Consider the following 22,761-nt stretch of genomic DNA (forward strand, 5'->3'; position numbering starts at 1 on the left):
TGTCTGTCTGTGTGTGTGTGAAGTTGTCAGATCCCCTGGAACTGGAGTTACAGACAGATGTGAGCTGCCATGTAGTTGATGGGAATTGAACCTGGATCCTCTGGAAGAGCAGCCAGTGCTCTTACCTGCTGAGCCATCTTTCCAGCCTCTTAAAAGTGATATTCTTATATCTAGAAACTTAGCTTCTAGAGAATCACTTCTATTTAAATAATTAAGCATGCACTAAAATATATTTGAAAAAATTTCATAGTAACCTGAACATCTATATACTCATATATTTTAACTATTTTTTTTCTTTTTTAGTTTTTCTTTTATTGTTGTTGTGCTTTTTTTTTTTTTTATGGTTTTTTTGTTTGTTTGTTTGATTTTTGCTTTTTGAGACAGGGTTTCTCTCTATAGCCCAAGCTGTCCTGGACTTGTTTTGTAGACCAGACTTGCTTTGTCAAACTCAGTAATCTGCCTGCCTCTGCCTCCCAGAGTGCTAGGACTGCAGGTGTGTGCCAGTGTTCCCAGTATTAACTATATCATGTTTAAAAGATTAAAGGTGTGTGCCACCATGCCTGGCTTTCTGTTTTGTTTTTTCGGGACTAAGTTTTTCCTGTGTAGTCTTGGCTGTCCTGGATTCAGTTTGTAGACCAGGCTGGCCTCGAACTCACAGAGATCTGCCTGGCTCTGCCTCCCAGAGTGCTAGGATTACAGGTGTGTACCACTGTTCCCGGCATTAACTATATCAAGTTTAAAAGATTAATACGTACAAATTAAAGTTACTCAGTATTTTAAAAAAGGAGTTACATGTATTTATTTATGTGTGGTGTATATACCCATGCATGTTCAAGCATGTCAAGACGCATGTGTAGAGGTTGGAGAACAACTTGAATTGGGTTCTCCTTCTAGATATGACATGTGGAGCCGGAAGATGGAGCTTGAGTTGTTGGGCTTGACAGTAGGTGCTTTTACCCCCCGAGTCATCTCTTCAGCTTATTAATAGCAGAGTATACACCCTTATGTTAATAAAGTATATGGTTATACTTATATGTACATAGAAAAGTACCTGGGGGGTATTTTTTAGAGTCCTTGAAGTATTGTGCCTGTGATGGAAACAAGATCTTTGTTTTCCCAGTTTCTGTATTCTGGTTTCTTTTTCAACTAATGAGGCAATGGGTTTTGGGTGTTTTGTTTTGTTTTGAGACAGGGTTTCTCTGTGTTGCCTTGACTGTCCTGAACTCACACTGTAGACCGGGCTGACCTTGAACTCAAAATTCAGCCTGCTCTGCCTCCCAAGTGCTAGGATTAAAGGCATGTGCCACTACTGCCCAGCTAGGTGATACAATTTTTATACTTGAAAATACTTATGTTCCATGGTGTTGGACACAAGCTGTGTAAACTAAAATGTTCTAAGGAGTTTGTAGGGCCTTTGAATTGATGAGAATATACTTACCAACTGTTTTCTTTATTCAATTAGGTACTAATGCCTCTGCGTTTGACCAGCTTATCCTTACACTGGCATGGGACAGAGTTGATATTGCCAAAAACCATGTATTTGTTTATGGACAGCAGTGGCTGGTATGTAGAAAATTTAAATATACAATCGAATGGAATTAACTACAGTGGACACCTGTAGTAGCTCAGGTTTTATATCTGGATTCAACCAACCACGGAATGAGTTGTGTCTAGGCCTACTGAACATGAACAGATGTTCCCGTTTTTTATTCCATAATTAATATAGTGTTAATATCTGCTTCCATTATACTAAGTATCTTGAGTAATTTAGTGATAGGATATTTGTGTTACCACAGACAACATTCACCATTTTGGTTTTTTTGTTTTGTTTTGTTTTTTTGTTTGTTTGTTTGTTTTTGGTTTTTGGTTTTTTGAGACAGGGTCTCTCTGTGTAGCCTTGACTGTCCTGGACTCGCTTTGTAGACCAGGCTGGCCTTGAACTCACAGGGATCCTCCTGCCTCTGCCTCCTGAGTGCTGGGATTAAAGGCGTGCCCACTACGCCCGGCCACCATTTTGTTAAAAGTTGAACATCTATGAATTTGGGCCTCTGAAGAGGACCCAGGGAAGGAGTGACTGTAAGAAAGTATTTATTGGGACTGTGGTGTAAGCTCACATTTTACCTTCTACCCTAAGTGTAAATATTAGTAAGTTATATTTGCTTAACAACATTGTTTTTTTAATAAGGTATAAATATCTGTAAAAATTCTAAGATTAAAGAAGTCTTGTAACTTGCTGTGTGTACTGAACTCACTGTAACATGACTTCATGTTAGTCCAGTTCCAATGCAGTCCTTCCCACTTTTCTGCTTGTAGAAAGTAAATTTTGTGAGTGTAAAAGTATTTTCTAGTTGTTTTTTCCTCCCATACTATGTTTACTGCTTGTTAATTGTCTGGCTAGTTTTTGTTGTATCTCTAAATCCCTAGGGAGACAGGGTAATGTGTAAAGAGAAAAGCAGAGGATCAAAGTGAAAATAGAGTACATTAGAATGTAAATGTTATAATAAATAATAACAAATAATAGTTGTATGTGTTAAGAGAAAGAAAATAATCTTATGTAAAATAGGAATAATATCCATGATAAATTATTATGTTAATTTGGATAAAATTTACATTTTTGTAAGTTTGTCCTTATTTTTGAGGATAACATCAAAATATTTTGTAGCAAAACTGAATAGTGAAAAATATTTTTTTAAAGCATACTTACGTCTTGAAATTTTATCATGTGTGGTTATCAGGTAAATAAATGCACATTAGAGTCCATTAGTGAGGATGAATTGGAGATAGTGATATAAGATACTAAAGGGAAATTGTGTGGTTGTATGGAAAATCTCTGGAGACCAAATTACAATAATATTTAAAATAGCAGGCAGACATGGTGTCACACTCCTTTATTTAATCCCAGCACTCAGGAGGCAGAAGCAGTCGGATCGCTATGAGTTAGAGGCCAGCCTGGTGGTCCAGGATAGCCAAGGCTACACAGGGAAACCCTGTTTCGAAAAATCAAAAAACAAACAGTGTAAAATAGTGATTTAATTTTTAAAATTAATTTTTTTTCTTCAAAGTCTTATTTTTTTTTAAACATGCTGAAGTATTGAAAGTAGAGCTACAATATAGTTTAGTAGTTTAATTTGTCTGGTTTATAGGAAGCCCTAGGGTCTATTTCCAGCACTGCATAAACTGGGTGTGGGGACACAATTCTGTAATTCCAACACTGGAGATGGGGAGACAGCAAGCAGGCACCTTTATGTGCTGAGGCATGTCCTGGCCCTGTTTCTCACTTTAATTGGTGATGGGCTCTTTTCTCCCACCCCCATAGAACATTAGCTGTCTCTCAGATGAACATTTATGTAATGTTATTTAGGGAATGGTATGAAAGGTTTTTATCCATTCTCTAAATATCTTAGGTCACTGTTTTGCATCTCTTTAATTTTGTTGCCAAATTATTTGAGGACATGTACTTACATTTAAGGAATTGATAATTAGAACATGTGAAATATATTTTTTAATTTGACACTGTAGGTTGGATCCTTGGAACAAGCTATGCTTGATGCTCTTGTAATGGATAGAGTTTCATTTGTAAAACTTCTTATTGAAAATGGAGTAAGCATGCATAAATTCCTTACCATTCCCAGACTGGAAGAACTTTATAACACTGTAAGTCTGATAGAATTCTTTGTCCATTGTTTCATCATCTTAGAAAATGTTGTTTTACTTGAAAATACCCAAGCCTGTTGGTAAAATTTTCAGTGTCTTAAGGGGCCCTTCTCCATTAACATAGCCATGTAGGAAAAATGATGTTAGCTTAATAACCCATCTTTGCTTTCCCTTTAAACCTTTTAAAAATATAAGATCAACTTCTTACTTAAAGGATGTTTTATTTTGGTTTTTTATTTTTGTTTATTTGAAAATGTACACAATATTTTTCCTTTCTTGTTTCTTAAATTCATGGTTGTTGACCTTCTGGTAGTTCTTTTGGTGTACTGTTTTTCATTTTTCTTTTAAAAACTTAATATTCTTTCTCTCCTTTAATATTCATGCTAGTGAATACTTCTTCATGGTTTTCTATGGAGTCAATGTAAATTTAGTTGATCTATGCTGGGAAGAATACTGAACAAAGCCAAGATTTATAACTTTAGAAAACTGTATACTAATTCATCCATTTCTACTACTTTTTTTCCTGGTATCTTTGTACTACTACATGGTCATTTCTAATTGACTTCACTACCACTGTTCAGCATTTTAATTTTCTTACCTGTATCTTTTTAATCTCTTTCCTTGATCAAATTCTTTAGTTTTTATAATAACTTACTTTAGTATGTCTTTCTGTTGCTTAGAAACCTTTGGTGACACTACAGTGTCTATACGATATAGCTTGATTGTTTTCAGAAGTAGATACTCTGGTTATTATAGAGTTCTGAGAGAGGGTCTTACTATGTAGACATGGCTTGCCTGCAACTCTCAATGTAGATTAGACTCAACCTGAAACCTATTAAAGTTTGGCTGCTTTTGCCTTTGGAGTGCTGGGACTGAAGGCCGGCTTCACTGTCCTGGATGGATGGTAGCCACGTTTTTGTCCTACTGTTTCCTCATTTCATCTTTTTATTCAGTATCTGCAGTCTCAGATACTGTGTGTTCTGAATATATTTTTTACCAGTTTGTAAACACACAAACATTAGAAAAACATTGGTTATTTGATTATGCTGGCCTGGTTTTTCCTACTAACCCTCACTTATTGAAATTTTATTCTGTGCTTACATATTTCACTGCTTCCACAAAACCTATTAGATTAGTTAAGAATAATTCATAACCCCCATGGCTTATGAATTTCCTTTAAGTGAGATTGAGTTCTTATTTTGATCTTATGCATTAGTATTATATAGTATCATTACACTAAACCTTACATGGGTTCTGTTTCTTGTTAACTGGTGTAAAAATTATTGGAATGCTCACTGTTGATTTGAAGTTTTTTTCTAAAATATAAAACAGTAAAAACAAAATTGACCCCATTAGTAAGGAAGTCTTTAGAGTTTGTTCAAGGGGCTATTTGTAAGTCCTGGTAAGTTACAGGACTTGTTTACTTTACAGGGTTGTTTATTTTAGGCCAAAGCTAATGGTTTCCTCCTGTTTTTCCCTAAAGAAACAAGGTCCAACTAATCCAATGCTGTTCCATCTCATTCGAGATGTCAAACAGGTAAGAGACTTTCTTTGTTATAGGAAGGCTTTAGCTCTTGGTCATTTGTACTTTATTTTTGCTCCCAAATCATCTAAGTGCATTTTTAAATGGCAGTAAAAACAACAGCTTTTCATACAATGTATAACAAGAACTATCTTTGTCATAAGAGCTTCAGGCTGGAGAGATGGCTCAGCTGAAAGAACATTGGAGAAAACCCACATTCTGTTCTCAGCACCCACATGGGGGCTGATAACAGTCTTGTTACCCCAGTTCCTGGATATCTGATGCCCTCTTCTGGCTTCTGGCACACAGACACAGGTGTAGGCAAAATAACCATACATATAAGTTTAAAAAAAAAAGTTGATGGTAAAGAACTTAATGAAGCAAACCGAGGGGTGGGGGAAAGAGCTTATGAAATTAATGTCAATTTCCTAAGCTTCTAGTCATATCAGATAGAACATGATACATTTTATAGTAGTGATTGATCCAGAAGAGGAAGATCAATGATAGAATGTGCCTTCTTTCCCTAGAATTTGTGTCAGTGTAAAGGACAATGAGTGATGCACTAAGTACTGATCTTCTGGGCTGAAGAAATGCTGAATGCCCTGCCCTTCTTTAGAACTCAGTGCTAGCAGTAGTCACATTGGAGTCTGTAGTATCTGAATCTATGCAGCATGACACATCTTTCCTCCTCCTGGTGTACTTTGTGAGTGAATTAGTCATTTTAACCACTTGTCAACCAATTTTACCGTCATTTAAAATTATTGGTGTTGAATATCCATATTCTCTCTCCCCTTTTCCTCCCCTCATTTTTCCTTCCTTCCTTCCTTCCTTCCTTCCTTCCTTCCTTCCTTCCTTGTGAGAAGATACACCTGCCTCTGATTCCCAAGTATTGGGATTAAAAGTGTGTACTTCCACACCAGGCAATAGTTCAAATATTTTAAGACTTCTAAAACTAAAATAATTTGTTTTGCTTTGCTTTGAGACAGGGTCTCACTATGTAGCTCTGGCTATCCTGGAACTCACAGAGATCTGACTCCCTCTGCCTCCCAGATACTAGAATTAAAGCCATATTCCATTACACCTGGCTTAAAGTACTTTTAAAAATTCACTTTGTAAAACTTGTATGTTCTACAGAGAGTGTACTATTAATAAACCTCCTTTTAAAAAAAAGTCTCTTTATATAGCCCTGGCTGTCCTGGAACTAACTTACTGTGTAGACCAGGATGGCCTCAAAATCAGAGATTCACTTGCTTCTGCCTCTTGAGTGCTAGGACTAAAGCGCTGCAACACCACACCTGGAAATAAGCCAAACTTAATAAGCAAAAATGTTATTTCAGTGTTTCTTAAATTGGTGTAATATAAAAAGAACTTAAACTTCAAAGAAGTAGCCAACCTTGGGTGCTGTGGCACACACCTGCAATCCAAGTACTCTGGGAGGCAGACAAGTCTACAGAGTGAGTCCAGGATAACCAAAGGCTACACAGAGAAACCCTGGGCAGGGGAGTGGCCAGTTTATTTGTGTACATTAGAGTTGAAAGATGAATTCAACATTAGAATTCAGTTACAAATTTAAACCTTTAAAAGGCAAAGTTCAGAGGAATGGTGATGATGTGAAGGTAGAATTAGGTATTAGTAAATAGCAATATCCTGTAAATTATCTTTAATATTATTTAATGAAAATAATTCTAAAATTCTGAAATTTGTACATATTACAAATTCATAAATGGCTTATACCATAAAGGTTTATTTGTAAGTAAATAAATAAAGCTGTAAGTGATAGTTAAATTCTGGACAAGGATATAAAAATGTGTGTGATATGTAGTATAGCCAAGAGAATGTGTTTAAAAAGGCATTTGTGACCATTTCTGGACACATAAATGGGTTTTTGTAGTAAAATAGAGCTTGTGATATATACTGTATTTAGCTTTAATAGTTTATAGCTCTGTGTAAGGAACAGTGGGGAGTGTAAAAATCAGCTGTCTCTCTGCGTTAGGTTAGACTGACTCAATCCATACCTAGGACCTCAAAAATGTCATCTTCTGATTGAATCACCTCGTCTCATATAAGGAAATAGAAAAAGTTATTCATTTTTTTCCGTAAAGATAACTATTAGCAACATAATTTTTTTTTATAACAAGCGTTTCTTAATTTGGCAGATGATGCCTACTCCTAGCAATGGAAAAACAATATTGAGTAATATTATTCTGTCTATTTAATATTTTGTTTTCAGGGCAATCTTCCTCCAGGATACAAGATCACTCTAATTGATATAGGACTTGTAATTGAATATCTCATGGGAGGAACCTACAGATGTACATACACACGGAAACGTTTTCGATTAATATATAATAGTCTTGGTGGAAACAACCGGGTATGTATAATTCTGGTGGTTAATGTTAAGAACTACTTAAGTTATAGGAGCTGAATTTATGGGGCTTGCCTGTAATCCCAGCATTTGAGAGGCAGGAGGTGCAGGAGAATGACTGAGTTTAGTAAGTTGTTACATAGTGAGGTTAGCCAGAACTGCTGGGAAAACCCTGTCTCAAAACAAAACAAAATTAAGGGGATGGAAGTAGTTCCAAAGTAAAATGATTCCCTAGTGTGTATCAATCAGATTTCCTAACAAAATAAAAAGGACAGAATGTTAATTGCATTAGAATAGTTACAGTTGGGGCTGGAGAGATGGCTCAGATGTTAAAAGCACTGACTGCTCTTCCAGAGGACCTGAGTTCAATTCCCAGCAACCAGATGGTTTCTCACAACCATATAATGTGATCTGATGCCCTCTTCTGGCATGCAGGTGTACATGCAGGCAGAACACTGTTTACATAATAAATAAATAAATATTTAAAAAGAAATAGTGACAGTTGCTGGGCTGTGGAAATAACTGGGTATGTATAATTCTGTTGTTTAATGTTAAGAACTACTTAAGTTATAGGAGCTGAATTTACGGGGCTTGCCTTTAATCCCAGCATTTGGGAGGGAGAGGCAGGTGGATCTCTGAGTTCAAGGCCAGCCGAATATTCAGAGCCAGCTATAGGATGGGCATAGTGGCCAACACCTTTAATGCCAGCACTCGTGAGGCAGATGCAGGCGGATCTCTATGAGTTCGAGGCCAGCCTGGTCTACAGAGTCCAGGACAGTCAAGGTTATTCAGAGAAACCCTGTCTCGAAAACAAAAAACAGCCAGCTATAGGGCAGGCAGGGCTCCACAGAGAAACTGTCTTAAAAAGCCAAAACAATAGTAGCAGTGATAATTGTCTTTAAATGTGAGATTTCAACTGGGTGTGGCGGTGTATAACTTTAACCCCAAAGTTCAGGAAGTTGAGTCAGAGCAGGAGGATCTCTGAGTTCTAGGCCAGCCAGGGATTCATAAACTGTCAAAAAACAAAACCTGGGATTTAAACTAAATGTAATTAAAAATATTTTATAAGTTGGATGACAGCATGTAGTTCCATTATGCAGTCCCAATTCCTTGGGTGGCTGATCCAAGTTAGTCACTTGGGAATGCCAGCTTAATTACTTACAAATAGGCTTGGCAATGTAGTGAGAGCTCCATCACAGAAATAGAGAAAGAGACTGCAGCCAGAGACTGAGTGTGGTCATCATGATACACATATAGTTCTGGCTTCGATGGTAGAAGCAAGTTCAAGGCCAGCCTGGCTACATCGTGAGACTATACTTAAAAGAAAACAGAAAAAAATGACAGTCAAAATCCCAAGCCAATTTTTAGACAAACATTTATAAATGTTTTTAAACTATCCTGAAAAATTTTTATGACACATCAGCATATTTAATTTTTTTAAAAATTAATAAGCTCTCATTTTCAGAGATCAGGTCGAAATACTTCCAGCAGCACTCCGCAGTTGCGAAAGAGTCATGAAACTTTCGGCAACAGAGCTGATAAAAAGGAAAAAATGAGACACAATCATTTCATTAAAACAGCCCAACCCTACAGACCAAAGGTAAGTTTTATTCTTTAAAGAAAATAGGTTTATTTTGCTTATTAAAGATGGAAATATTGAGCTGTGTTTGGTGGCTCACACCTTTAATCCCAGCAGAGGCCGGCCGATCAGATTGATTGCTGTTCCGTCAAGGCCAGCCTTGTCTACAAAGAGAGTTCTAGGACAGTCAGGGCTATTATACAGAGAAGCCCTGTCTCCAAAAAAAATAAAGATTGAAATATTCTTTCTAAATTTTTAATTTTTGTTGTTGTTGTTCTTGGTTTTTTGTTTTTTATTTTGTTTTTATTACTAATTAGTATTATTAAGTAAAAGGTTTGATTTAGTGAGAATTATCTTCTGATTCTTTTTTGGGGGGAGGGGTGTTGTGAGGCAGGGTTTCTCTGTATAGCCCTGGCTGCCCAGGAACTTGTTCGTAGAACAGGCAGGCTTCAAACTCAACAGATCTGCCTTCCTCTGCCTCCCTAAGGCATGTTTCACCGTGCCTGTCTTGAGAATTATCTTTTGGCTTTTCCCCCCATAAATAAAAATAATCATTATGAATTAATGATTCCAGTTTTAGCTATGATAATAAACAGATTCAGAAACTTTTGATTAGTTTTATTCTGTATATACAACAAAAGTATTGCCTAAACTTTAATTAAAATTGTATTTTACCCGATACTAGTTCAAATATTATGACTGTGCTTCAGCCTTATTGTTGAAAAGGCATTTTTATAAAATGTATTATGAGTTATAATTAAAAAGTAAAGTTTATGAAATTACATTATTCTATTATAGGTATTATGAAGTTGAATAGAGGCTATTATATTAAAACTCATTAAAATGATTGTTATGAGGCCTTGTTATTTTTGCCACTACTGGTTTAAGATGCTAGAGGTCAGATCCAAGACTCTTTGCGTTATAGGCGAGTGGTGTTCTGCAGTTATGTCCCTAGCCCTCGTGTGGCCTTACTGTGAGTCTTATAGTATTTGTTTCCCTTGAAGATGGATGCAGCTATGGAAGAAGGAAAGAAGAAAAGAACCAAAGATGAAATTGTAGATATAGATGATCCAGAAACCAAGCGCTTTCCTTACCCTCTTAATGAATTATTGATTTGGGCTTGCCTTATGAAGAGGCAGGTCATGGCCCGCTTTCTATGGCAGCATGGTGAAGAGTCGATGGCTAAAGCATTAGTTGCTTGTAAGATCTATCGCTCAATGGCTTATGAAGCAAAGCAGAGTGACCTGGTGGATGATACTTCAGAAGAACTGAAACAGTATTCTAAGTAAGTGACATTTTAATATATGAAACAGTGTACTGTTTATCTGTGTGTTATGGTACAATATCCTAAACAGGGATGTTAAGGAGGGTTGAGGGGGTGGGGTATAGACTTGATTGGTGTAACTAAGACATATTTTTTAGGTGCATAAGGTAATTTCTTTCTTTTTTCATTTTTTAATTTATTATAGTTTATTCATATTACATCCCGGTTGTTATCCCCTCCCTTGTATCTTCCCATTCTCACCCTTCCTCCCTCTTCCACCCTATTCCCCTCTCATATTACGTAATTTGAAAAGAAACTGTTTTGCTACTTGATATATTAAACATTTCAGGAAACAAGACTGAACTGAGAGAAGTTAAATGAGTAGGCATAGTACCAATTACATTAAGAGTTCTATTTGGAATATAAAAAGGAATGTTTTGAGGTGTGCTTTTCAGAAATGAACAGAATTTAAGCTAGAAGGACATTTTGAATCATGAAATCAAAGATACTAAAGAAAAAAATAGTCCACAAGTTTATAGTTTAGTTAGTGAGATAGTGTTCATAATAATCTGGAAAGATATTTCTTGGAAGTTTTATAATAGATATTTAGCTCTTCTCCTATCTCTATCTAAGTAAGCCACATTTGGAAGAGATAAACTGTTGTCGCTAAAAACAACTCTCATAGGGACCCTATTTCTGCTCAGTGGGAACTTACAGTTTATGTTATTTTTTCATGAGTAAGTTAGTCCTATTTCCATGTTTGAATTACAGTGTACAAGGGCTGGAAAATGCCTCAGTGGTTCAAAGTATCTCTATGCTGCATTTCTTTAAATTGCATGTGTGTCATGTGAGGATGTCAGAAGTCCTGGAACTGAAGTTAGAGACAATTATGAGCTGCCATGTGGGCCCTGGGAATTGAACCCCAGTCCTCTGGAAGAGGAGCCAGTGTTCTTAACTGATGAGCTATCTCTCCTGCTCTGGTTTTTACTTATATTTTATTTATTCTTTTGTTTGGGGATCATATTAGAGTTTCTGTCTGAAAAAGATGATTGATTCTCAGCAAAAACCAAAACAACTACAATTTCTTTATCTGAGTATATTTTGGGTTTTTGTTGTTTTGTTTTATAGTGATTTTGGCCAACTTGCAGTTGAATTACTGGAACAATCCTTCAGACAAGATGAAACCATGGCTATGAAATTACTCACTTATGAACTAAAAAACTGGAGTAACTCAACCTGCCTTAAGTTAGCAGTTTCTTCAAGACTTAGACCTTTTGTAGCTCACACTTGTACACAGATGTTGTTATCTGATATGTGGATGGGACGGCTGAATATGAGAAAAAATTCCTGGTATAAGGTATATCTTAAAAGTGATTAGATTTAAAGTGCATAATAAGATATAAAATATAAGCAAATTAACCCACACATATGTAGGAAAATGGGATGATTGACATTTCATCCTAAGTGGGATAATATATACTTTCCCACTGTTCTTAAATATTGGATATTTTATAATTGTGTATGATTATTGCCCTTCTCCCAGCTAAAAGTAATGTTGACATTTATTCCCCAAGTACCCCTATAGAGTTACTGGCTTTTTGTTTGTTTGTTTGTTGAGACAGGGTTTCTCTTTGTAGCCTTGCCTGTCTTGGACTCACTTCCTAGGCCAAGCTGGCTTTGAATTCATAGATCTTCATATCTCTGCCCCTGAGTGAGTTACTGGCTTTTAAGAGTATTTCTAATTTTTAAAATTCCAGACATATCATCTAACTTAATGTGTTACTTTCATTTACTTGAAATGTACTGAATACATGTATCCATGTGCCTAATTTATAGTATAGATTAGTATATCAATGTATGCAAGGCTTTAGGTTAAGAATTTGGGTAAGCGGGGGTGAAGAGATGGCTCAGAGGTTAAGAGCACTGTCTGTTCTTCCAAAGGTCCTGAGTTCAATTCTCAGCAACCACATCATGGTCACAACCATCTATAATGAGATCTGGTGCCTTTTTCTTGCCTGCAGGCACACATGGAGGCAGAATACTATATAAATAGTAAATAAATCTTTAAAAATTAAAAAAAAAAAAGAATTTGGGTAAAGTAGCTAGTCCTTTCAGTTTTATCATTTGAGAGATAGTATTTTAAGCTTCCTTTTTATTCTCTCCTATATCTCTTAATACAGACGAAATTGGAAAAAGAATTTGTGCTATGTTAAGTTTTAGAAATAAAGTCTGATTTATCCTTACATAGTGTGGCCTTGTGACTTACCGAGAGGTCTCAAGTAAAATAACAGCACCTTTATCTAAATAAAAAGTATTTTTTAAAACAAATTGTAATAATTTTACTTTAAAGGACAACTCTGTCCTCATTACTAAACCCATGTTGTCACCATCACAATACTCAGATGATATAGTATGTAAAGAAAGATGAATTTTTAATTTTCCATACAGTTTCAGGGTAAAACAGGTAGCACTCACAAGATACTTAATACATAACTTAGTTATATTCTATATTTATTTATTGTATTTATAAAGGTCATTGATTTTAAAATGCAAATGTTTATGTTTCTAAAAATTTTAGGTCATATTAAGCATTTTAGTTCCACCTGCCATATTAATGCTAGAGTATAAAACCAAGGCTGAAATGTCCCATATCCCACAATCTCAAGATGCTCATCAGATGACTATGGAGGATAGTGAAAACAATTTTCACAACATAACAGAAGAGATACCCATGGTAAGGATGAAAGACTCCAGAGCAAATGTTAAGTTTGTTATGACTTAAATAGAAACTAACACATGTTTTCCACTTTAGGAAGTGTTTAAAGAAGTAAGGGTTGTGGACAGCAGTGAAGGGAAGAATGAAGTGGAGATACACATTAGGTCAAACAAGCTTCCAATCACACGAAAGTTCTATGCCTTTTATCATGCACCGATTGTCAAGTTCTGGTTTAACACGGTATGTTTTTAAATAGTTAAGTTCATGGTTTGGTTCGGTTAGGTTGGTTTTATTTGTTTCTGGGAAGAGCATAGTTTTTTTTTTTTTTTTTTTGGTTTGGTTTGGTTTTTCGAGACAGAGTTTCTCTGGGTAGCCTTAGCTGTCCTGGGATCATAGTGTTTTTAAAGATGCTTTTTTTTTTTTTTAAAGATTTATTTATTATTATGTATACAGTGTTCTGTCTGCATGTACACCTGCACACCAGAAGAGTGCATTAGATCACATTATAGATGGTTGGGAACCACCATGTGGTTGCTAGGAATTGAACACAGGACCTTTGGAATAACAGGCGGCTCTCTTAATCAGTGAGCCATCTCTCCAGCCCCTTAACGATGCTTTTTAGAGAACTGTTAGTCTGGTCTCCATATTAGTCTTCATGAAATTTAGATCACCGAAAACACACTTATTATTAAAAGAGCATTACATTTTGCTTTCTTTCATCTAAGTTACTGATGTCTAGAATTATAAGCACTAAAAAAATTTAGTTCTGATTGAGAATAAAAATTTATGAAATAATGTAGTATATGCTTTTCTAAAGGTAACAAATATAAGCCAGGTGTGGTGGCTCATGCCTTTACTCCCTTATACTTGGGAGACAGAGGTATGTGGAGCTTTGGGAGTTCAAGACCAGCTTGGTCTATGAGTTTTAGGACAGCCAAACCACATAATAAAACCACAAACAAATAAAAGGTAACAAGTACAAATTTTCTATTAAAAATAAAGTTGTGAACTAGGCAGTGTTAGTACATGTCTTTGATCATAGCACTTGGGAGGCAGAGGCGGGTGAGTATCTAAGTTCAAAGCCATCCTGATAGAGAGTGAATTCCAGGACAGCAGGGCTACACAAGAAACCCTGTTCAAAACCTAAATAAAGTTGTGAATATAGCACCCACACCCCACAGTCATATAATACACACGTTATAATAAGAACAAAACAATTCTGAAAGATCAACTCAAAAACCAATACATTTTGTAATTCTGTTTTAGAGTTGTGCAGATAGCACACAGAAGTGTTTAGAAATAAGCCTGCTGCTTTAAAATAGAAGGCAAAGAGCAATCCAGATTACTCACATCACTTTCTTTACAAAGGCTATTCCTCCTCCTTCTCCTCTTCCTCCTCCTCCTCCTCCTCTATTTATTATGTATACAGTGCTCTCCCTGCATGTACACCTGCACTCCAGAAGAGGGCACCAGATCTCATTATAGATGGTTGTGAGCCACCATGTGGTTGCTGGGAATTGAACTCAGGACCTATGGAAGAGTAGGCAGGACTCTTAACCACTGAGACATCTCTCCATCCCCCGAAAGGCTATTTCTTTAATTGTGTGCTTCATTGCTTTCCTGCTTGGCCTTTCTCCTGGTTTGTAGAAAGATGTATTGACAAAAGTATAAACCAATGGAAGAATGTATCCATATGTTGAAATGTAGTTTTTACTCACTGTTCTCTAAAAACATCTAGGTAGCTGTCTTGTTGGGGGCAGCCTCTAGAGAGGGCCATATCTGAAGAAACAAATGAAATTAGCTCCTTTAAACCACGGACTTCATCTGAGAAGATTTTGGGATATGTGAAAAAGGAATTCTTATAACCAGGCTGATCTTGAGCTAGCTATGTAAACAAGGCTGACCTTGGACTCTTGATCTTCTTGCCTCTACCTCACAAGTGCTCGACTTAGAAATTCCTGGTGCCAGTGCCTTCATACTTGGCTTGAGAGAATGAGTCTTCATTCCTCTTCCCAGGAAAGCAAAGTAATGTTGGTTCATTTTCATCAGTATTAAACATTTGCCAAAGTTGATAAGTTATTTTACATTAGGATGAATATTTGAAAATTTGTTCCTTTAATCTTTGCCTTCTCACTTATACTTATATGCCTTATTACCCAGGATTAATTTATTACATTTCTTCTGTATATAAAAATTTCTTGTTCCTCCTAGATGCAGATAATGCAAATTCTGTCCCATTAATGTAAATAGTGAGGATTGCTTACATTTGCATTCATGTGAGTGGCTGCTTAAAACAACCAGCCCCAGGTGGCTACATGAATATCTGTCTTTACATTTACCTAGCCCACCATAGGTCAAATTAGATTTTCTATGTACATGAAAATGTCCATAATATGTTTTATTTTGTAATCAATTTTATTCATGTAACTTTTTATTTCTTTTTTATTAGTTGGCATACTTAGGATTTCTGATGCTTTATACATTTGTAGTTCTTGTACAAATGGAACAGTTACCTTCAGTTCAAGAATGGATTGTTATCGCTTATATTTTTACCTATGCTATTGAAAAAATCCGTGAGGTATGTCTACAGTTTTTGTTTTAACTTATGTATATATGCATGCACAGTTCTTTAATTTTGTTGTGGGTGTGGGTATGGAGCATGTTTGCTTTTGCTAGTCTGAAAACCATGTTTTTAAAAACAAAACAAAACCAAAAACACCCCAAGGGCCAGGCTTGGTGGCACACACCTTTTGGTTTTTTGAGACAAGGTTTCACTGTGTAGCCTTGGCAAGGTTCCTCTATGTTATCTTGGCTGTCCTAGACTTACTTTGTAGACCATGCTGGCCTCGAACTCACAGAGTCCACCTGCCTTTGTCTCCAAAGTGCTGGAATTAAAGGCGTGTGCTACCACGCCCGGCTGATTTTATTTTTATTTTTACTCAAGTTTCACATGATCTTTGATGTTCTTCAGAAATACTGGATCTGTATGTAGGTAATCAGGTATCAGGTACTGTAGGTTTCCATTTTGTGCTTATGCTGTCTCCCCACTAGAGTATCCTGTGTTGCCCACCAAGTTGCCAGCTGGGTTTATTTCTGTGTCTCTTTTCCATTTTAAAATCTCCAATTATATAACACCCTAATTTGTTGGGGAAAACATAGTTTCTTTCCTTGGAGAAATGCTTAAGACGGGATATGGTAATGTGTATCTGTGATCCCAGCATTGGGAGACAGGCTCAATGGCTTAGGAGTCCAGAGTCATCCTCTGCTATGGTGCCTCGGCTGCATGAAACCCTGTCTCAAGAGTAAAAAAAATACTTATTTATTTACATTACTTTATGTTTATGAGTGTTTTAACTGCATGTATGTCTGTGTGCCATCTGTGCCCGGTGCCCACAGAAGCCAGAAAAGGACATCAGATTCCCTAGATGAGTTGTGAGTTGCCATGTACGTGCTAGTAATCAAACTCAGGTCCTCTGGAAGAGTAGCCAGTGCTCTTTACCACTGAGCCACCCTCCAGTTCAAAATACTCATTTTCATGTTGTGAATGTTTTGCCTGCCTATATGAATATGTACTATGTGTATGCCCCAATATTTCCTATTTAAACTAGTAGCTATATACTTGTAACACTGAGTTATTTGAAGTCTCTGCTTTACATGTAGAGAATACATGAAATTGAAGAAGTAATTAGGCATAGTACTTCCCTCCTATTTAGCTACTGCAGGAGCTTATTAAAACAGCTAATGGCTGCAGTCCATGTGTTTTTGAAATCATACTTTGTCAATATAGCTGATGAAATTAGTTAAATGATAGTGTATCCATAACAGTTTTTTCATGTATTTATGAGAATGGTATTAATTGTATCTGTCTTTAGTAGGAAGGGAAAATGCCTCAGAGAGAAGCAAAAGCAGGCTTTACTATTGGGAAATACTCCTATGTTGTAGCTGTGAATATATTACTTAAAAGGGGTAGTAGATATTTTTAATAAGTTAGAGCTGTACCTTATATGTATAGAGCTGTAATAATATGTACAGCCATTTATTTAAATCATTGTTTTCTGCAAATAAGGCGTCTTTAGAATGTACTGCTATTTTAATCAATACTGCTTTGACTTGAAGTAAAACATTTCAAAAGCATTTCATATTCCAGCCTCCTAGTTTATCACTTTGCTGAGCTGAGCAAGTCAGTCTTTTGTTTGTGGGGAGGGGGGGCTTGTTTGTTTGTTTTTTATGACGGGCTCTCACAGTATAGCACTGGACGCCAGTTCTGCCTATCTCTGCCCCTTAAGTGCTGGGATTAAAGTTACTTGCCACACCATACCTGCTTGTAAGGAGTCTTATCTGTGATTTTACTGTTTTATTATCAAATGCACCTTCAGATGCAAGACAAGATCCCAGATACTTTGAAACATTAAAATATAACTAAAAGGAGCTGGAGAGATGGCTCAGAGGTTAAGAGCACTCACTGGCTGTTCTTCCAACCAAAAGTCCTGAGTTCAATTCCCAGCAACCACATGGTAGTTTACAATCATCTATAATGAGATCTGGTGCCCTCTTCTGGTTGGCAGGCACACATGTGCACATGTGGGCAGAATATTGTGTAAATAATAAACAACTAAATCTTAAAAACATGACTGAAATTATTTCTAGGATGTTCAGATCCTATATATGATTTATTAGGAAGGATTTGATTTAACTTTTTTCCCCCCCTTCTTAAACCTTTAGGTCTTTATGTCTGAAGCTGGGAAAATCAGCCAGAAGATTAAAGTGTGGTTTAGTGACTACTTCAATGTCAGTGACACAATTGCCATAATTTCTTTCTTCATTGGATTTGGACTTAGATTTGGAGCAAAATGGAACTTTATGAATGCATATGATAATCATGTTTTTGTAGCTGGAAGATTGATTTACTGTCTAAATATAATATTTTGGTATGTGCGTTTGCTGGATTTTCTAGCTGTAAATCAACAGGCAGGACCTTATGTAATGATGATTGGAAAAATGGTGAGTTGAAATGTCTGCTAATATTCATAAATTGTTTTTTAAGTGTCACAAAATATTTTAATATAACTTTACCTGGACCCACACATTTCTGTTAGTTCATGTTTATTAGCTCATACTCTGACCCTTAAGGTTATTTCATTTTTGTATGTTTGTGTCAGGATGTATTTCCACTCATGTCGTGGACAGGTGACATTGGATATCTTCTGTCACCATCTTATTCTTTGTAGGCAGGGGCTCTCACTGACACTAATCTTGTTTTCTTCCCTTCTCTCCCTCTTTCACTCTCTCCTTTGTGCCCTCTGTTTCTTTCTCTTCCTATCTTTTTGCTTTTACCCTTTCCCTTTAGTTTTGAGATAATTACAGATTGAGCTGTAAGAAATAATAAAAATCCTGGCAGCCTTATCTTGCTTCCTCCCAAGGTTACATCTCCATTCTTCCTTTTAAGCTTTACCTCATGTATTCTTGGCCTCTTTGCTGTACTCACAAAGGCCTTTCATTTCCTTCATTTGAAGATTTGCATGGTGGTACACATGTCTGACTTCTAGAAGTGGTCAAAGTACAGATATATGAGGCCAGGTAGAGGAAAGTCTACATTTCCATTGCTACTTGACAAGCTTTAAGAATTGTCATTTACAGCTGGGTGTGGTGACACCTTTAATCCCAGCACTTGGAGGTAGAGGCAGGCAGATCTCTGTGAGATCAACACCAGCCTGGTCTACAAAGTGAGTCCAGGACAGCCAGGGCTACACAGAGAGACCCTGTCTTGGGGGGGGGGGGGGAAATGTCATTTACTGGAATTAAGTCTCCAATTTCGCCTAGGCAACTGTAGTTTTGGATTTATCTTATTTTGTCAGAGATAGGCTGTAGTTTGGACTACTGATAGAGTCTGTTGCAGAGACAAGGAAACATGCCCGTGACTTGCTTAGTTTTACTGTTTTTTTTTTAAATACTATCTTCTTCATAAGGTTTCTGCAATGATAACATTTTTCTGAATGCTATTGTCAGCAACAAATGGAAACTTATCTACTTATCTATTAGAACATTTGAAACGCTTTTTTAGGATGAAATTTGTTGTAGGTATTAAATTCTCTTGTATCTTAACAATTTCCTTTTTTTTTTTTTTTTTTTTAAAACAGGTGGCCAATATGTTCTACATTGTAGTGATAATGGCTCTTGTGTTACTTAGTTTTGGTGTTCCCAGAAAGGCAATACTTTATCCGCATGAAGCACCATCTTGGTCTCTTGCTAAAGATATAGTTTTTCATCCATACTGGATGATTTTTGGTGAAGTTTATGCATATGAAATTGATGGTAAGAATTTATGGTTGCAAAATCAGTTTTTAATCATGTGTATTTTGTATGTCTGTGCGTGAGTATATCTAAGTGCGGATGCCCAGAAGCTGGCATCCACCTGAAGCTGGGGTCATACAGGTGGTTCTAAGCTACCTAACGTGGGTGCTGGGAACAAAACTGGAATCCTCAACTTTAGCCATTTAGCCATTTTATATTTAAAATGCATTTTTAGTCCTACTTGGGCATAAATTGAAGTCTGTAACTTCATAGGGCCTACTATGAATCTCTTGTGTAGTTTTGAAGATTCAGATATTTTTCTTATATAAATGTTATAATTTCACTGTATCCAGGGGTCTTATCTGCCTTTAGCCTCAGTCTAAATCTGCCTATGGATAGATATTACCTGTAATACCTTTGCTTGTGTGCAGTGGTGTGGCAGAACAGAAGGCCTCACAGGCCTCAGTGTCAGAGTCCTTGTAAGGCAGAGCCCCAATAGCCACCTACTAAAGATCCTTTTCTTTTAAACTCTAAATCAGATTTCCATGTGCTCAGCATTTTCTGTTAAGACAAAAAACCTTGAACACAGATCTATTATGTTTAAAATTATTTTCTCTCTTCCCAAAGTGTGTGCAAATGATTCCATTCTCCAGACAATTTGTGGTCCTGGGACATGGTTGACTCCATTTCTTCAAGCAGTCTACCTCTTTGTACAGTATATCATTATGGTTAATCTCCTTATCGCATTTTTCAAGTAAGAATTTTATTTACTTAATGTTTATTTGCTATAGTTCTCATTTTGAATGAGATTCTCAGTTTTAAAATGTTTTTGTTGAGACTTAAGTATTAAATTATCTTTGAAAAATTATAAATAAATGATTTTTTTGAAATCAAAGGAATTGTAAATGTTAGGTTTTATTTTCAACATAAAATATCCATGTTTCTGTGTGTGTTGTATGTATGTGTTCATTCATGTGGGTGTGGGTGTTAAATGGAGGCAGGAGATAGATACTGCATGTTTTTTAAAAAATTTTTGTGTCTGGGTGTTTTTGCCTGCATGTTTGTTTCGCATAGTACTGACGATGGCCAGTAGAAAGTGTCAGATCCCGGCCAGGCAGTGTGGCGCACACCTTAATCCCAGCACTTGGGAGGCAGAGGCAGCTGGGTCGCTGTGAGTTTGAGGCCAGCTTGGTGTACAAAGCGAGTCCAGGACAGCCAAGATAGCATAAAGAATCCGTGTCTTGGAGGGGAAAAAAAATAGTGTCAGATCCCTTGGACCTGGAGTTCCAGATTGCTGTGAGCTTCCATGTAGGTGCTGGGAGTGAAGCTCTGTGAAAGAGCAGCCGGTGCTCTGTCTCGCCCTCACTAAACCTGGAGGTTGTCAGTCTGGCTGAGCTGCCTAGCCAGGGAGCCTGTGTGGTCTGCCTGTCTCTGTTTGTTTATAAATACAACCTTTTGGGAAACAAAAAAACACAGACTGGTGAGATAAGTTGGTAAAGGTGCTTATTGACAAGTCTGATGACTTGAGTTTGATTTCTCAGAACCTCCATGGTAAAGAGACTTCTATGCGTATACGTCTACATGACACTCATAAAGAAAGAAATGTTTTAAAATGTTTAATCTTTATTAGAAATTTTTCCTAGGTTGCTAGGGAATTACAGAAAAACACAAGACTCATCTATAATTATAGGTGATATTTAGGTAACATTCATATGTCATTTTTTATGAGTATATAAATTGTGGTTCTTAGAATAATCTTACAGTTTTAGGGTTTTTTCCTTTCTGTTTGTTTGTTTGTTTTTGTTTTGTTTTTTAAAGACCCAGTTTCACTGTGTAGCCCTGGTTGTCCTGGAACTTGCTTTGTCACCAGGCTGGTCTCAAACTCACAAAGATTTGCTTGCTTCTGCCTCCAGAGTGGTGGGATTAAAGGTGTGCGCCACCATCTGGCCCACTTTAAAATTTTTTTAAAGCAAAACTTCATATTCATCAGTTCTTAATTACAATGTCATTCTTTATGACCTAGGCCATATTTCAAGCCAATATATTAAACTGTTCAATTAGGATGTAATTTTTCTCTCTAAATGTTTAGAACAGTTAAGAATATATACTTCTAGGGCAGTTTAGCTTTAAGTCAAATTCAGACTGTGAGCCTAACTTCCTGCTGTATTATGTTTCTTAATAGTGCCATTTTGATTATATATAAAAGAATCTAGGTTTGATTTCTAATTGATAAGTTTGGGTGTCTTTTTGTAGCTCGGACTAAACTTAATTTTTGGTGCATATGTGGCATGTATGTGCAGGATATAATTGTTGGCTTTGTTTTTGTTCATTATTCTAGTAATGTATATTTACAAGTGAAGGCAATTTCCAATATTGTATGGAAGTATCAGCGTTATCATTTTATTATGGCTTATCATGAAAAACCAGTTCTGCCTCCTCCACTTATCATTCTTAGCCATATAGTTTCACTGTTTTGCTGTGTATGTAAAAGAAGAAAGAAGGATAAGACTTCTGATGGGCCAAGTAAGTAACATAAATTAAGGAAATTTTTCTTCTTGTTTCTTGATACTATACTAAAGGCTATCTATTGATTTTTTTTTTTAATTATTGTGAAAACGTAAAGTTTGCCTAAGCTAAAATAACTTGTAGGTACAACTTGAGTATCTGCCAATAAGAACAGTGGGAACTCGGATGCTGAAGATCATCCTTATCAGGGTTAGGTTACGCACATAAAGCGGTAGCTGTGACATCAAGTTGGCAGGGTCAGCATTAAGCGACAACAGACAGACTAGAATTATTAAAAGATAATAGATTATTACAGGTGCTTCAAACATCAAATGTCTCATAAGGTACAAATAACTAGACACAGGGAAAATATATCAGTCTAGTTAAAGGGTATGATGATGTCTGTCAAGAATACTTCGGTTGTTTAAGATGCCTACTTCCGCAGTTAGGAGGCAGAGGCAGGCAGATCTGTGAGTTTGAGGCCCACCCGGTCTGCAGAGAGCGTCCAGGACAACAAGGACTACAAGACAAACCCCACCTTGGGGGAAAATTCCTACTTCCCTTAGCTGCTACTTTCACTTTATTAAGCCAAACAGTGTTCTTGGTTATTTTAAGTCTAGTATTCCTCTTACATGTCACATGTAAGTGTTATGGCAGCTATAGAGACATAAAGTCCTATTTGGACCAGGATCTGCTTTCCTGCCCACTATTCAGCCACATCTATATCAGATAACTATGAATAAGCCATCCTCGCTATGTGGGAATTTATAGTAGAATATTTAATAATATGACCCCCTTCCTACATGCACAAAATGTGGTGTTTCAACAACAGGGAACTGTGAGTGAGAATTTCAGGAAAGAAGCT

The 22,761-nt window shown here is 36.5% G+C and overlaps 1 protein-coding gene across 3 annotated transcripts in view; it reads left to right on the forward strand.

Annotated features, from left to right (window-relative positions):
• The window catches only part of TRPM7 (transient receptor potential cation channel subfamily M member 7), an 89,174-nt gene that overhangs the window by 37,108 nt on the left and 29,305 nt on the right, over nucleotides 1–22,761 (forward strand). For all 3 annotated transcript variants that reach the window (XR_014777859.1, XM_084775255.1, XM_084775256.1), the window contains exons 11-24: nucleotides 1,463–1,563; nucleotides 3,520–3,654; nucleotides 5,138–5,191; nucleotides 7,407–7,547; nucleotides 9,007–9,141; nucleotides 10,125–10,405; nucleotides 11,513–11,741; nucleotides 12,963–13,118; nucleotides 13,197–13,340; nucleotides 15,550–15,678; nucleotides 17,823–18,101; nucleotides 19,238–19,412; nucleotides 20,019–20,145; nucleotides 21,730–21,914. Coding sequence is in view for 2 of the 3 variants with exons in the window: in XM_084775255.1 (XP_084631381.1) it covers nucleotides 1,463–1,563; nucleotides 3,520–3,654; nucleotides 5,138–5,191; nucleotides 7,407–7,547; nucleotides 9,007–9,141; nucleotides 10,125–10,405; nucleotides 11,513–11,741; nucleotides 12,963–13,118; nucleotides 13,197–13,340; nucleotides 15,550–15,678; nucleotides 17,823–18,101; nucleotides 19,238–19,412; nucleotides 20,019–20,145; nucleotides 21,730–21,914 (2,271 nt within the window). In the remaining variant the exon portion in view is untranslated. The remainder of the gene's footprint in view (nucleotides 1–1,462; nucleotides 1,564–3,519; nucleotides 3,655–5,137; nucleotides 5,192–7,406; nucleotides 7,548–9,006; nucleotides 9,142–10,124; nucleotides 10,406–11,512; nucleotides 11,742–12,962; nucleotides 13,119–13,196; nucleotides 13,341–15,549; nucleotides 15,679–17,822; nucleotides 18,102–19,237; nucleotides 19,413–20,018; nucleotides 20,146–21,729; nucleotides 21,915–22,761) is intronic.

The sequence above is a fragment of the Acomys minous genome, assembly GCF_964271855.1.
Source record: "Acomys minous genome assembly, chromosome: 3".
Taxonomy (NCBI): domain Eukaryota; kingdom Metazoa; phylum Chordata; class Mammalia; order Rodentia; family Muridae; genus Acomys; species Acomys minous.